Genomic DNA, 16105 nt, shown 5'->3' with positions numbered 1-16105 from the left:
TACATACATATATATACATATATATATACATACATATATATACATATATATATACATACATATATATATATATATAACATAGAATAATAATTGATGCAGATTTAATAAAATCGTCATTTATTTTGTTTTATTACTTTATTAGGAAAAAAACCATTATATAAAAAAATTTATGAATAGAAAAAAAATAAAATTATTTATAAAATATAGAAAAAAGAAAAGAAAAAAAAAATTTAATGGTTTTATTATACTTTTTATCCATGTTTCTAAAACCAAACCAAATTTTTGAAAATTCAAAAAGAAAGAAAAGTAGTTTTTAAAAATTAGATTTTTTTATTTATTAAGAATACAACTCTTTATACTCCAAAAAAAATGCAATTAAATAGTCATCAGAGAGGTGTTTTTGGATTTGAATTTTGAAAATTAAGCTTAAAATCTCATTTCCATCCATTAGTTTTAAAGTTTCCTTAGCTACATCTCAAAAGTGTTTTTAAAATCAAGCTAAATCTTAAAAAAAATAGTTTTTTTCAAATAAAAAATAATAAAATTTTGTGATATATAAAAAATATAGTTAGGATATGTTCTCTATATTTTAAGTTTATTCAATTTAGTTCACATATACTTTGTTTAATTTTAGTTCCGATGCTTTTAATAAAATTTGAATTAAGGATGGCTATCTCGTATTAGGTCGAACCATAGTTCAAATGGTATTAAGTAGGTCGACTAAAAAGTCATAAGCTTAAAATACATATAAAAAGTTTGAAAATATATTATAAAAACTAAGGGAAACATAAACCAAAAGGGTAATTATAATAGGTAGCAATTTTTAGAATAATTATTTAGTATGTAGCAATATTTTAAAAAAATTGTAAATATAGCAAAATCTATCAGTGATAGACCAACATTTGCTACATGGTCTTAGATAGACTCCCATCATATTTGCAATTTTTTTAAAATGTTGCTATATACTTAATTATTTTGAATATAATTGTTAAATTTGCAATTATCCATATAATAAATAAAGAGTAAACATATGAGAACTCTTAGTTATTGATCATGTAACGTTTTGGTTCTATCTTTATATATAATACAATGGTTCTTAAGGGCAGAAGACGACCCTATAGTTGGTTCCCCCAGGGCAAGTGAATGTGCTGGTTTCATCATCTTTTGGGTAACTATATGCATCTGGGCACCTATCCTTGAAGAACCTAGAGTAGTCCGTCGGCCCACAGCTGCTGTTCGGGTCGGTGCAGCAGTATTGATCACCACCGAACACGGTGCACGGGTTGTTGCACCCTCCAGGAGCTCTAAGCTCGTTCGGGCACTGCCCATTGATGTCTGCATTACAACTTTGCAAAGAACAAGAATAAAAACATTAAATTTAGTTACCGCAACTCATTAAGTACTTGAGCTTTCGATAGTTTAATTACTAACATATACCTGATGCCACGACAGTCACCAGATGTCGGGCTGAACTCCATTGGAACGTTAAACCCATCGACGAGAGAGATATCGAAGAAGTCCAAGTTATTGAATTGGTTCAACGCGTATTCAGCGAGGGTGTTCGGCGGACTGCCATATGCTTGGCATTGGAGGAGACCACCACAATCGCCAGTCTCACATCCTCCATGGCCGGAATCGTCGAAGTTGCAGTTAGTTCGAGCCCAAACACGTGCGGCAACAGTGCCGGGATTCACGTCAAATATCCAAATATCGTTTTGATTGAGTTGTTGTCCGCCGCCGGGTACGGCGGCAGCCCAAACAGAGAAGGGGCACTTGTTGTGGACTTCAAAAGTAGCTGCATGGGTGTGGGAATAGAAAGGAATAAGAGAAAGAAATAAGAGAAAACAAATATTAGTGATACCCATTTGAGGAAATATGAAGAATTGATCAAGAGATCAAAATTAATGGTGTTTTTATAATAGGGAAATTAGAGGGAAAGACCAAGCATTTTAAGATATAAAAACTTTGGTTTAATTTATTAATATAAAGTAGCACATAGTATTAAACTGTCTTAATTTAGTTGCATTTACGAAGAGAAAAATGACCATAATTTGTTTTGGAAAAAAGTATAACAATTATCGATTATTAAGATCTCCCACATTTATTTATTTTTGAAATTAACAAGATTTTGAGTTGCATCAATTTTACGGAGCCTAATTAATGTTAATTTAAGCAAAATAAAGAGTCTCCATTTGCACTAATCCAAAAGCAATTTATGATTGGATGACAATATTCCTCTAGAGGAATAATGGAAAGTTTATTTTCTATTTTGAGACTATTCAAACCCTAGTCTTTGAATTTAAGAAAGAACCGTAATTAAATATTAATTATTGTCTTAGTCCTTATATTTTTAAAATTGGCATCCTTTAAGATGAAGATCAAATCTTTGAAAGAAACTTTAGTCGAAGAATAACGAGGTATTAAGTGATTATATTATTCGAGTGTATAAATACAAAATCAATTTCTTCGACTCATAAACGGGATTACTTCTTTGCCACGTTTCATATTTATTAAGTCTTTGATTCTAAAATATAAAATTAAGTTTATAAATACTTTTTTTAATCTAAAAGTTTATTTATTTTGCCATCCATTTCACCAATATTTTCAAAATACTAAGTCAGATCTTCAAAAAGCTATAACTTCTTTTATAAAGAAAATGACTAAAACTTCAAATTCTCATCAACAATACATCCTAACTCACTTACTATATTCATTTAAACAAAAAGACCGATCCTAAAAGATATCAAGATCTAACTAAAAAACGACCAACTCAACTATAATAAACAACTCTACTTATTGTCAACTAATTTTGAGACGAAGTCTTATATGTTCACATAATAATATCTTAATCTATTTTAAGTTATTTTGTATTAAATTTATATTAAAAGGTTTCTTTTACTGTAGATAATGATTAAGTTAACTACAAACAAAGATTAAAATGATGTTTAAAACTAAAGTATGCATTATCCAAATTGAAAATTTTAAAACATAAAAGTAGTCTTAGTCATACAAACTTTGCTAAGGATAGCTGTGGTTGCTTAGATTTAAAGTTTAATCACACATTCCTTTTTTCTCATTTCTTTTCTTTATTGTTTTCTAGAAAATGACTTTGGATCTCTATCTCCACAACTATTAAACTGATAAAAGAAAGAAAACAACCAAAATCCAAATATAGAAATAAAAGAAATTGTCAAATTAGTTCAGAGATAAAATTAGAAAAAAAAAGTTACATTTTTAATCCAAAAGTAAAATGTTATATTGTTACCAAACAATTTGAGTTTTATTTTAACTTTATCCTTTAACTAACAAAATTAATTTGCATTGTTAACTTTAAATTGATTCTTTCCCTATCAAAATTGATATTAAATTCCCATTTCACAATTATGTTAACAATTAATAAGATTTAATTTAAAAAAATAAATGGAGATTTTCCTCAAAATGAGTTGAGGATTTATTTTCATGAAACAAAGGGATAAGGAAGGAATCTTGTGGATTTGATAGATAGGGTACTATGAAAGATCTTAAGCAATGCTAAAACGTGTAGTGTAGTACTACCCCCCACCTTAGAGCGTTTGAGACATTGATGAAATCATTAAATAGCGCGCCAACAAAACCGAACTGAGAAAAAGAAGACGAAAAAGGACTCTCTGTATAAACAGATTTGGAAGATCTTTCCATTAAAAAGCTCGCCCTTTTGGCGTTCTTATCCAAATAATCTACAAACCCATTTCTCTTCATCTCTTTTTTCAAATCTCCCACTTCTCAATTTCCCATAAATATTCCTTCATTCTCTCCTTTTCATTTCAACTCCCCCCCTTTTTTTTCCTTTCTGATTCAGTACAGAGTTAGATTTGCATCATTTCTCTTTAAATGGGGAGCTTAGAACGGACGATTCTCGTCACTGGTGGGGCTGGATTCATCGGCACCCACACTGTTGTTCAGCTTCTTAAAGAAGGGTTTAGCGTTTCCATTCTCGACAATCTTGATAATTCGGTTCTTGAAGCCGTTGATCGGGTTAGGGAATTGGTCGGCCCGAAACTTTCGCAGAAACTTGAGTTTAATTTGGTGCGTTTTCTTGGTGGGGTTTCGTTTTAATTTGGGAAAATGTGCATGTTTTGTCTTGATGTTAATTGGGTTTCTTGGATTTTGTCACTTTTTTGTTTGTAGGGAGACCTGAGAAAGAAGGAGGACATAGAGAATTTGTTTTCCAGGACGAGGTTTGAGCGTTGAGATTTTGATTCTGTTTCAGTTCCTATGAACTTGTTTGATTCTGTTTTGAGTTGATTTTTGTGAATTGGGGTTATTTCTTTTTAGATTTGATGCTGTTATTCATTTTGCTGGTCTTAAAGCTGTTGGGGAGAGTGTTGCTTTCCCACGTAGATATTTCGATAATAATCTTGTTGGAACCATCAATCTCTATGAGGTTATGGCAAAATATGATTGCAAGAAGGTAGAAATTATTCTTTGTTTGATTTTTTATGATCGATCAATTTCCTTATAATGCTTTTGATTTTTGATCTTCCTAAATGTGTTTGTGAATAGATGGTTTTCTCGTCATCTGCGACTGTTTATGGTCAGCCTGAGAAAATTCCGTGTGTTGAAGATTTTGAATTAGTGGCATTGAATCCTTATGGTCGGACGAAGGTTCTATTTCACTTGCACATGTTGATGTTTCTTTTTATGACTTTGGGAGACTGCCTGATGGAGAATAAATTCTTGCATTGCTGGGAATTTTCTGATTGGAAGTGTGTTCCTTCTTTACATGTTTTTAATAGCTTTTCTTGGAAGAGATTGCTCGAGACATTCAAAAAGCAGAGCCCGGTTGGGGAATCATCTTGTTGAGATACTTCAACCCTGTTGGGGCTCATGAGAGTGGTACAATTGGTGAAGACCCAAAGGGTATTCCTAACAACCTAATGCCTTACATTCAGCAAGTCGCAGTCGGTAGACTACCGGAGCTCAATGTATATGGTCATGACTATCCAACAAAAGACGGCAGCGCTGTAAGTACTCCTGTCGTTGTTGGTAAGAGTTAGATTCCAATGGTGTAGTCATAGTTGAATTTTTTCGATCTCTACTATAGTTATCCATATAACATTGGCCATTTCATTCCTTCACGTTGTATGCTTTTATCTATTGGATCATCTGTATATGTACATAGTTATTACGAAACTGACTCAAAACTAGATTTATTTGATAATGTTGGATGATTAGGTCCGAGACTATATCCATGTTATGGACTTAGCCGATGGACACATTGCTGCTCTTCGAAAACTTTTTACGAATGAAGATATAGGTAGCCATTTTCTTCCAACAATGTATTGAAATAGTTCGATAAGTTGCCAATAACTTCAGTTTACCGGCATTATCTACATACGGTGTTGTAGGGTGCACTGCCTACAATTTGGGGACTGGACAGGGCACATCCGTGCTAGAAATGGTTGCAGCATTTGAGAAGGCCTCGGGCAAGGTTTATATATACGTTCATCCTCTCTTTCAGCTCTTCCTCTAAAGTTTTGTCGTGACTTGTCCATAATCTTCTGTTTTGTTGTTCTTATTGTGCAGAAAATCCCTATAAAACTATGCCGAAGGAGGCCTGGTGATGCAACAGCAGTGTATGCATCGACAGAGAAAGCCAAGAAAGAACTCGGCTGGACGTACGTATCCAATCTAGTCTTTGTAAAGTTCTCAAACACATTTGGCTATGAGTCTGGTTTGATTGATTGATTGATTGGTTTCATTTGGTGTTTGATTATTTCAGGGCAAAATATGGCGTAGAGGAAATGTGTAGGGACCAATGGAAGTGGGCAAGCAGCAATCCATGGGGATACCAAAAGAAACCTTAAAAAGTACATAATCCTTTCATACCTATGCGCAAGTACTCAATAAGAAACCTTACAAGAAAGAGCTTTTACTTACTTTGGTTCTCAAGTTCTTTACCCCAATCCCCATCATTATTATCATTATTCCTTTTTCTTTTAATATTACCCTTAATCTTTCATAAATGTTATAAAACTTTCTTTTCATGTTAAGTTTGATATAACGTTGTTAAAAGTCAAAGAATAGTGATAACAAAAAGTCGAGTTCCAAATTATGATGTAACATATTGATTTTGGTCTAAATTTTCGAGCTTTCGTCTAACTTATTGAAATACATCTACCCTCACAAAGGGGTGAACCAAATCATAAATATACATTGTACTAAATTGAAATAGGTCAACTTTGCTAAATTTATAAATGCAAGAAGATCAATTCCATTTGTAATTTTCTATTTTAAGAAAAACTCTACCAAAATATTAAAGCTAAAGAAGTTGTAGTCCATAGATGGAAAGAGGTAAGATTACGTTTAAAATATTTGAAAGAATAATGGAATTGAAGGGGAACGTACATTGCTTATGGACTTTAATATTTAAAATTAGAGGATATTATTCGTTCAAAATTTAATTGAACTTTTTCAAAACAGTATTCTATAAAGTTTTAAATAATTTATGTTGGCTTTTTCTCAAGCTGTGAAGTATATTAAATATAATTATTCGCTTTCATATTATTTAATTTTAATTTAGGTCATTGCTTATTAATTATTCCTAGGAATTGAGTAGATTTCTAGTGGTTGCAAGATGATAGACTTTTATAGCATAGATCAATCCAATTAGGTCAAAACACCCTACATAGGTTTAATGTAATTAATAATTTGAGTATAAAAGATGATATGATTTGACCTATGTAATCATAGTTAAATTACATTTATCTTAATCCCAACTTAAGTGCTTTTGAAAGATTCAAGTAATTCTTTATCCATTTACATGTGATTTAAATAACTAATTCATAAATCATGAGCCATTACATGATTTATAACCAAATTCTCTATTTTATATAGAAAATTTCACCTTTAAGTTAATCGCTTTCTAATATGTCAAAATTATTTAATAAAATGTTAGTTCCTCACAAATCCATTTTTGTTTACATAGCCATAGACCCAATTTATACCATCAAAGTAACTGATAAATATTAATGATTAATTAGTTTTCTTTATATATATATATTATATAAAGACAATATAGTTAAGGGGGTTTGAACCCTCGGGCCTATGCTAAATCCACCGGTGATTATCAAACTCCTAGAAACTTGATGAAAGTAATATTGCAAGTTTAATTTAGAAGAAGTAAAAAGAAAGAAAGAAGAATGAAGAAAAATTGATTTAGAAATGGGGTAGTTGCAAATGTAGCAATTATATTCAAAATAATTAAGTATATAACAACATTTTGAAAAAATTGTAAATATAGCAAAATTTGTCAAAATCTATCAATGATAGGAGTCTATCACCGATAGAGCATGTAGTAAATGTTGGTCTATTACTGATAAACCATAAGAGTCTATCAACGATAGAAGTCTATCACCGATAGACTTGCTATATTTACAATTTTTAGTTAATAATCATTCTAACAATTGTTATCCTTTCTAATTACTCGTGGTAGTAAAGTGAAAGTGAAAGTTGTAAAAAGGGAGTCCAAGTTGAGTATAAATTGGAGAAGCGGCCCAATAAAAGGGCCCAAAGAAAAAGGGTAAAAGAGGAAAGAAGGTTTAGGGAAGCTTCTGGAGGGAGAAGAAGAAAAAAAGAAAATCCACAAGGGATAAAGAGACACGCACGCTTCTTTAGTTACCTCAATCCTTCTGGTGCCTTCCTATCCTTTCTCCCTTCCTCTATAATGTCTCTTCCACTGTGGACCCCATTTCTTTTTTCCTTTTCCTTTTATTATTTTTCAATTAAATTTTAAAAATTAAAAATTAAAAAATATTTCCCCTTTCCTTCTCGAACCCACGTTTTTCTTTTTTTCCTTTTTCCCTCCCTTCTCTTCCTTATCATTTACTCTCCTTACCCAGAAACTTCTAGAAACAACAAAACCTCTCTCTCTCTCTCTCTCTCTCTCTCTCTAACCATTGCAGTGGCGGAGCTCATTCTCAGGCACGGTCCCCTTCTTTACTCCTCCGATTCCGATTCTTGATTCTCCTCCTTTAGGTAACTAATAATATATCACACCTTTATGATTCCACCCAAATCCTTCTCTTTTATGATTTCTTTATTTTAATTTCTTTCTGTTTTCTATGACCATAAACTATTGCTCCATTCTGTACGTGTTTTCTTGAATTTTTCGGTTTTTTTTTTTTCTCTTTTTAATTCAATCCTGCGTTTTCTTCTATCTTGTTCTTGGGCATTTTTTTAAGTGTGTTTTTCTTCGGTTTCTAATCTGGATTATTAATTGATTAGATTGGGACGAGAGCTGTTGAAAATCGGAGATCCTTGTGCTTCAGATCTGGGAGAAGAGGCTATGGCTCCGTCGCCGGCCGAACCGATCGGCGATTCTGGGACGGGGGATTCTCAGAGATCTATACCTACGCCGTTTTTAACGAAAACTTATCAACTGGTTGATGATCCGGCTGTGGATGATCTTATCTCCTGGAATGAAGATGGATCTACTTTCATAGTTTGGCGACCGGCTGAATTTGCTCGAGATTTACTTCCTAAATACTTTAAGCACAATAATTTCTCTAGTTTTGTCCGTCAACTCAACACTTACGTAAGTTTCTGCCGCTTTGAACTGTTCTTGTTTAACTTTCTTTTTTCTTGGAAACAATGGACGATGATAATGATTCCTCTGTTTTTAAGTTCTTTCTCGTATATATTTCTCTGGAAATCTTCGCTTTAACTTTTGTTGTTTCGAAATACCTCTTAGGGATTCCGAAAGGTCGTGCCGGACCGATGGGAATTTGCGAATGATTGTTTCCGGAAAGGTGAGAAAGGACTTCTCCGAGACATTCAGCGGCGGAAAGTTGCGCTGTCGGTAACGACGACAACGACGTCAGCTGCTGTGGCTGTGCCGGTGCCGGTAGCAGCATCCCCAGCTGTGTTGGCTCACGTGATATCGCCGGCGAACTCTGCCGAAGAGCAGGTTACGTCCTCGAATTCATCGCCGATGGCATTCCAACGTAGTACGAGCTGCACCACGACGCCAGAACTTGTAAGAGAGAACGAACGGTTAAGGAAAGAGAATATGCAACTGAGTCACGAGTTGACTCAGTTGAAAGGACTCTGTAACAACATACTATCGTTAATGACGAATTACGCTTCAGGTCAGCACCACCATTTTGAGTCGGGGAGCGTCCGTGACGGAAAGGCTTTGGAGCTCTTACCGGCGAGACAGGTGATGGAAGACGAAGGAGCCGTCAGCGACGGGGCTCTTGAGGTGAGACTAAAGATGGGGGAGAAGATGGCGGCGGCGGCAGCAGCAGGAGTGACGCCAAAACTGTTCGGAGTGTCGATCGGAGTGAAACGGATGAGGAGAGAGGTAGAAGAGGAAGAAGAAGAGATGGTGGGGCAAAATCATGTACAGTCGGAAGAAGGTGAGACCGGGTCAGAGATCAAAGCTGAACCGTTGGATGAAAATTCCGAACATCCAGATGGATCCGCGTCGCCGTGGCTCGAACTCGGGAATCAAGGCTCCTGATATAAAACGACGTCGTTCGGGAAGTTTCTAAAACCTGTCGTTCTGATGGCCATTGTCGTCGTAACTGATGGAGAAAAAGAAGATAAGGTTTTTTTTCTCTCTTTCGGGGGGAATTGGAGAGAGAGGGACAGAGGAGACCAAACCGGGCCTAGACAGAACGAAGAATCTCACGTGCCAAACACGTGAGCTAGAAAATATACAAAATTTTAAAATATATTTGTTTCTAATAATTTAATTTTCTTTCTTTCTTTGGTCTTTTTTGATGAGGGGCTTAGGTTTGTTTGGTCCTTGTAGAGAGAGGAGAAACCGTGGAAAAATCAACCGGGTGGGTCGGTTGGTAAGACGGTTAAAATGACGGAAAAACACATGAAGAAGAAGAAAGGGCAGTTTGTAATTTATCCTAGAATTTCTCTATTCTAAAGAAAACCATCAGTTATGTGGTTCTCTTGTTATCCGGTTTCTAGTAACCCGGTTCGGATGTGACGTGTAATTGTATTGGCCGGCCCATTGTAACGGTTTATTTTCTCTTTTTTTCCTTTTGTAATTCTCATTCTCTTCCCGTTTGAGAGGGGGAAATAGTAACTTCAATCTTGTAAATACCAATTTTGATAACTTTCTCTTCTCTCTGTTTACTTTTAGTGTTATTGAACGTTTTAATTGATCCATCATATTTAGTTTAGTTTTAGATGTGTACTTGGGAGGAAATAAGAAATTTAGGGGCAATGTTTTCATTTAATTATGTTTAGGGTCATTTATGGTAATAAAGTGTAATGTTTACTTTGAATTTTGTATTTAAAGATGGATAGAAGAACGAGAATATTCAATTCAATTTTATTTGAGATTACATGAGAATATGGTATTAAGAAATGCAATAAATTCATAATTCGAAACAAACGAGAACGAAAAACTCATACTTGATCTTACAAAGAATCGTTTGGTTTTTATTATGTTTTATTTATTGTTTGTTGATATTATTGTGTTATGTATATCCTAAAAGTGAAGGAAAAGGTATAAATGATTAATTTTAGATTTCTAATTACCCTTTTCTGGGTATATCTGTGGGTTTGTGCTATTTTCACAAATAACTTTGGTCAATTTTGCCATAACAAATGTCAAAATGAAATTGAAAAAAAAAACAAAAAAGGATGGAAAGGCCCAATAAGCCCAAAATTGAAAACTAAACCAAAAGAAAAAAAAGGAGTCAAACCATTTGATCTTTTTTTTTTTATTATTTTTTTATTATTGATTAACCAAAATTCAACAATTTTTTTGTCTAATAGTTATTAAGCTATTATGTTTTGTTGACTTAAAAATTAGAAGTTTACCATTTTGTGATATACCTTAAATATTTAACAAATACATGAAGATATAAAAGAAGTTCTTTTAAAAAAAGAAAAAAGAAAAGAGAGAAAGAAAGAAAAACATATGGCTTTAAAATAAAGAGAGAAGAAGAAAGTTCCTTTGCAAGGCAGGTTGGCTTTCAAGGAAATGGGTTACTTTGATACTAATCAATAAAGTTAACTTGACTACAAAAAAAGAAAAAAAAAAAAAAAAGAGGCTCCTACTAGGATAGAAAAAATGACAACGAATCTAAGATTCTCAAAGGGAAAAGAATCCTCACCATCATCATCATGTGCCACATTTCTCCTTTTGCTCATAAATTTGGTATGCTTAGTTTTGATTTTGTTATTAATTTTCTATGATGATACTTAGGTTTCTCACTTAAACTTTATTATTAGTTAAAGTGCTCTTCTCAAAAAGCCTAGTATTAAGAGTAGTAAGACAATCCGTTTTATGTGTTCCTTTTTTTATTGGGATAGTTGCAAATGTAGCAATTGTACTCAAAATTATTTAATACGTAGTAACATTTTAAAAAAATTGCAAATATAGTAAAATCTATCAATGATAGGAGTCTATTACTGATAGACCATGTAGCAAATGTTGGTCTATCACTGATAAACCATAAGAGTTTATTAACGATAGAAGTCTATCATTGATAGATTTTGCTATGTTTGTAATTTTTTTAAAATTGTTGCTACATACTTAATAATTATTTTAAAAATTACTGCCCATTGTAATTACCCTTTTTTATTCTAAGTTACATCTGATGGGCTTATTTCACTTGTAAAGCCCAATCCATTTCTTTTTAGGTTAAGGTTTTGTTATGCACATTTATCATGGGTGTAACGATACACTGTGAGCGGAAAAATAAAATCTAAAATTTTGACAATCTATTCTCATTGGCACGAGAGTCTTCATTTTGAATTGTGAAGATTTCGTTTGAAACTATCTAATAGTTAGATTCTAGTGGATAGTTGACTACCACATATTGTGAGGTCTATGTGGTATTATTCTATTCTATGTGATAGTTGGCTACCACAAACTGTCGAGATTATTATTCTCGAGATATTTACCTCTAGTTGTGACTAGTGAGAATTTTGTGGTACCCATTCAAGATATTATAGTTGAGATTTTGATCACTTCGGTTTGTGGTTTTTTACTTCTCACGTTAAGGGAGTTTTTCCATGTTAAATTTGTTGTGTCAATACTTTGATTATTATTATTGTTGTTGTTGATTAGTATTCTAATATATTCACACAAGAGTAGGCTAATTGATCCAAGTTAAAGACGTTTATTCCAACAACATCAACATGTGTTTAAAAATAGAGTGGGACTCTTTTTTTTTCTTTTTGTTTTTGTGGACTCCACCGGTATTAGAGACATTTCTAGTATATAGGAGAGAAAACCAACATGCATCGGCCTATTAGTAATAAGAGAAACATAGTTTCAGTAGCTAATTAATAAGTGGTAGATTCAATCAATGGGTGGTTTAAATACTAGGAATTAATTTTTCGTGACTTTTCTTGAGCTCAAAAGTTGTAAAAACAACTATTGTAGGACCAAATAAATTATCTCGTAAAAGGTTAGATGAAGTGTATGTAAACTTACTTGAACTCTTACAAATATAAAAGAAAAGTATCAAGGAGGGAATAATAAAACCAGATTAAGATATATATATATATATATATATATATATATATATATATATATATATATATATCTTAGAAGATGAAAGGAGAGGAAGAATGAAAGAAGGTTAGAAGATGATAAGTTTGAAGGAAAGTAGATGAGAAGATAAACGAAACTTTTAGAAATAGAATGTATAGAACGTGGAAAAATAAGGAAGTTGCCATACTTATTCATAATCTGTCGTGAATTAAACATTTGTCATGATCACTCCTTTATCTTCTTTTCCCAAAATTTCCAACTTATTTCTTAAGCATTTCTTTGTTTCACCCTTCATCAAAATGTCTTATCCAAAGCTTATTCTTCCCCCGCCCTTTGTGGTGGAGATCACTGTCATATCAGCCGATGGCCTAAAAAATTCCTCCTCCATCTTCTCTCTCAACCGCCCTTTCCGGCCCTTTCTTACTCTCTCCACCCTCGCCGACGGTGATTTTCTTCCCTCAAATCCCATTTACCACTTCGGCGACCTCTTTCACATTCCATTGGACGTTGGTTTTTTCCCCAACAGATGTTTTATTTTCCTCCGCCTCTTCTCAAAGCGGCTGCTTTTTGGTCCGGCTCTCATTGGGTGGTGCCGGATGCCGGCCGACGATATCAGCCAGTTGCCGGTGGGTTCGGTCACACGTCTTAGCTACAGGCTACGCAAGAGAGATGGTTCGAGGAGTCGTGTGATTGTTAATCTCACTCTGAAATTAGTTGAATCTCTACAAGCCGTCGTTGACAGCCAGGTGATGGAGCCGTGTGGGACAGTAATTGGCATGCCGGTGGCAGCTGTGAAATTACGTGGATCCAGATGATCATACTTCTTTTAGTTTAACATAATATTAAAGATTACAACATTTGGAATTGATCGATACTATTTTTGTGTGATGAACTTAAAAAATACTTTTAAACTATTCTGCTAGAGAATTGTTAATTAAAATTATCTCGAAACAGGGATTTAATTACTTAAATCTAATTTGTATTTCAATCCAAAAATAGGTTTGAATTACTGAAATCAAATCACGTATCATGAAAATTTTAAAATAAAAAGTTTAGCTTTAACTATTTGAGAATTACTTAATAGAGGCTATAAACTTAAAATTTAACAACCTTTTCATTTGACTTCAGAATGAAAAAATGAAAAACGACGTAATAAATTACTCATATATTACACCAATTGAGCAATTACGTTTACATGCAAATAATCATTCTTTGCTTTTAGCACAATTCAACTTGATTATATTGGACAAATATGGGTTCTCTAAAACCTGTAACTCTCATCTTCTTCCTAAAAAAGAGAAATCATTTTAACTCATTCAATACATTATGTTCTTACTTTCCACCGACCATTGAAAGGAGAGAGAGTCTCTTTTGTTAACCCCTCTAAGCATGAGCACAAAATTGTTGTAAAGAATCCCGTTAACAAGTATAGAGAATCGAACGTACTCCAAACATTTCACAAGAAGCTAGACTCCATTTGGTTTTGTAGTCCCAACTTTTCTCTAGTGTACTCTTCAAGAAAAGCTTCAGTCAATCCTATTCTAAATCTTGCTTTCATCAAATTTAGTTTATGTATTCATTAAATAAAGAGAAGACAATTTTAATATCACATTATTATGCTTCATTAATTTCTTCATTTTCTTTAAGTTCACAAATTCAAATTCAAATGTACAACAACCAATCATAAATTCAAATGATTTTAATTATAACCACATTTAGAAAACTAAATTAGATACATGCTTGAAATGGATAAAAGAGATTTATAGTTCAAGTTGGTTGTTCATATTGTATTTTTAAAAAATATCAAATTATTAATTGTTCGTAAATTCTAAATTTTAGAGATGTATCCAAATTGAAAATTAACATTTTTTAGAAAATCTAATATTAATTTAAGGAGTGGACGATACTCTATGCCACCTTTGTTTTAAAGAAAATTTGACAAACTAACACATATAGTATCTATGCCTCTCATACCCTATTTAATGTTATAATGAGATGATAATTGTGTTGTACAACAAGAAAAACAAATGTATACTAGAAAAGGGAAGTGCATTTATAAATTATTAGTTTTAGGTGAGAGTATAAATCAATTAATATCAAATATATATTCTCGATCAAGCCATTCACACGTTAAACTTAAAAATAGAGTTGAGTTAAAGATTTTTATAGAAAATAAAATAAGCTACACAAATTCAATCAATTATTGCACTAAAAATTAAATCAGGACAAATTATAAAACCATTTCTAAAGTACGGTGGTAGTTGCAATTAGATCCTTAAACTTTCACTAGTAACAATTGAACATTTAAAATTCTAAAAATGTTAAAATTAGATTCTCAACCTTACAATAATTATAAAAAGTGGACGTAACAGATGGTGAAAAATTAAATCATTATAACTTATATAATTAGTATAATTTAGGGACAACCATAAATATAGTGATCAAAATCAAAATATTAACATATATAACATAACATTGAAAGAATACAAATATAGCAAAGTCTATCAACAATACATTTTTATATCTATTGCTATAAACCATCATGATCCATCAGTAATAAGTTATATCATTATAAATAGATTTCGATACGTTTGCAATTTCTTGAAGACTATTAATGCATATTTTATTATGTTTAATTTTGAAAATTTAAAAGATTAAATATAGAAGGGGAGAGGTGTTTTTGGAATTTAGGTTATGAATAAATAATTAAAAATGTTGGGTGTTCCGGCGGAGAGCGGTGGAGGGAGAGGGAAAAACCGGCAAATGGCGGACCAATGAGGAGAGTGCCAGCTCAGAGGCTAAGGCTGAGGCGGCGCCAGCTGGACACGGCTTTGTCTTTGGCATTGGATTAGCCACAACCAAACCTTACGCGTTATGTCCGCGTCTTATACTAACTTCCCCACCCTTTTCTCTATATCTCTCAATTACCATACTGCCCCTACTCTTCCCCCTTTTAGTCTCTCTATATATTCTCTCTTTTTTTTTATATATATATATTTTTTTTAAAAAAAAAAAATCTATTTACTCTGCCACGTGGCTCAATCATTATGTCATATATATATATATATATATATAGTTATATTAGACAGTATAATTAATCTTGAATTTTTCATTGAAACAAAGAATTTTTATATAATTTTGAGGATGATGTCATGTAAAATATTCTAAATATCTTAAAACACTATTAAGGCTAATATCATGTAAAAGAATCAAATAGTATTGAATTCCTACTTGCAAGGGTTCTTCTTAATATATCACTAATATTCTCCCCCACATTTTTTTTCTTTTTCTTTTTTTATTATTATTATGATTCTGTCTTTTTCATGGTCATGAATTTTAATTTTAATTTTTATTATTTAAATTCTTGAATTATTATAAATTTTCCCCCTCGTGAAGTTTATCCTTTGCAAGAAACTATGGAATAACATTGAAAGTCATAAGCAAGATAAAAAATTTCCCCCTCTCTTCTAAAATTTGTTATTGATTGCATTTAGGAACAAATGTATAACAAATATCTTAAATAATAATATTGAAAAACACTTATCTTAGATCTTTAATTATAATTGTTTTAAACAACATCAACGTTCAACTTTT

General features: G+C 32.5%; 3 protein-coding genes across 3 annotated transcripts; 2 read left to right on the top strand and 1 right to left on the bottom strand.

Annotated features, from left to right (window-relative positions):
* Window positions 1-1018: 1018 nt before the first annotated feature.
* Window positions 1019-1866, bottom strand: LOC103482720 (protein P21-like). The gene is made up of 2 exons (XM_008439003.3): window positions 1438-1866; window positions 1019-1346 (listed from the first exon to the last, which is right to left on the bottom strand). The coding sequence occupies exons 1-2, from the start codon at window positions 1863-1865 to the stop codon at window positions 1097-1099; spliced, it is 678 nt and encodes a 225-aa protein (XP_008437225.1). The 5' UTR covers window position 1866; the 3' UTR covers window positions 1019-1096.
* Window positions 1867-3489: 1623 nt separating this feature from the next.
* Window positions 3490-5918, top strand: LOC103482717 (bifunctional UDP-glucose 4-epimerase and UDP-xylose 4-epimerase 1). The gene is made up of 9 exons (XM_008439000.3): window positions 3490-4065; window positions 4168-4217; window positions 4315-4450; window positions 4543-4644; window positions 4776-5003; window positions 5215-5296; window positions 5388-5470; window positions 5566-5657; window positions 5762-5918. The coding sequence occupies exons 1-9, from the start codon at window positions 3871-3873 to the stop codon at window positions 5844-5846; spliced, it is 1053 nt and encodes a 350-aa protein (XP_008437222.1). The 5' UTR covers window positions 3490-3870; the 3' UTR covers window positions 5847-5918.
* A 1760-nt stretch (window positions 5919-7678) lies between these two features.
* Window positions 7679-10114, top strand: LOC103482716 (heat stress transcription factor B-2b). Its single transcript, XM_008438999.3, has 3 exons — window positions 7679-8016; window positions 8266-8575; window positions 8732-10114. Exons 2-3 carry the CDS (start codon window positions 8327-8329, stop codon window positions 9500-9502), a joined length of 1020 nt encoding a protein of 339 aa, XP_008437221.1. The 5' UTR covers window positions 7679-8016; window positions 8266-8326; the 3' UTR covers window positions 9503-10114.
* The last annotated feature ends 5991 nt before the right edge of the window (window positions 10115-16105 follow it).

Source organism: Cucumis melo, chromosome 9 (assembly GCF_025177605.1).
Source record: "Cucumis melo cultivar AY chromosome 9, USDA_Cmelo_AY_1.0, whole genome shotgun sequence".
NCBI lineage: Eukaryota > Viridiplantae > Streptophyta > Magnoliopsida > Cucurbitales > Cucurbitaceae > Cucumis > Cucumis melo.
This window is presented reverse-complemented; position numbering and strand designations above follow the sequence as displayed.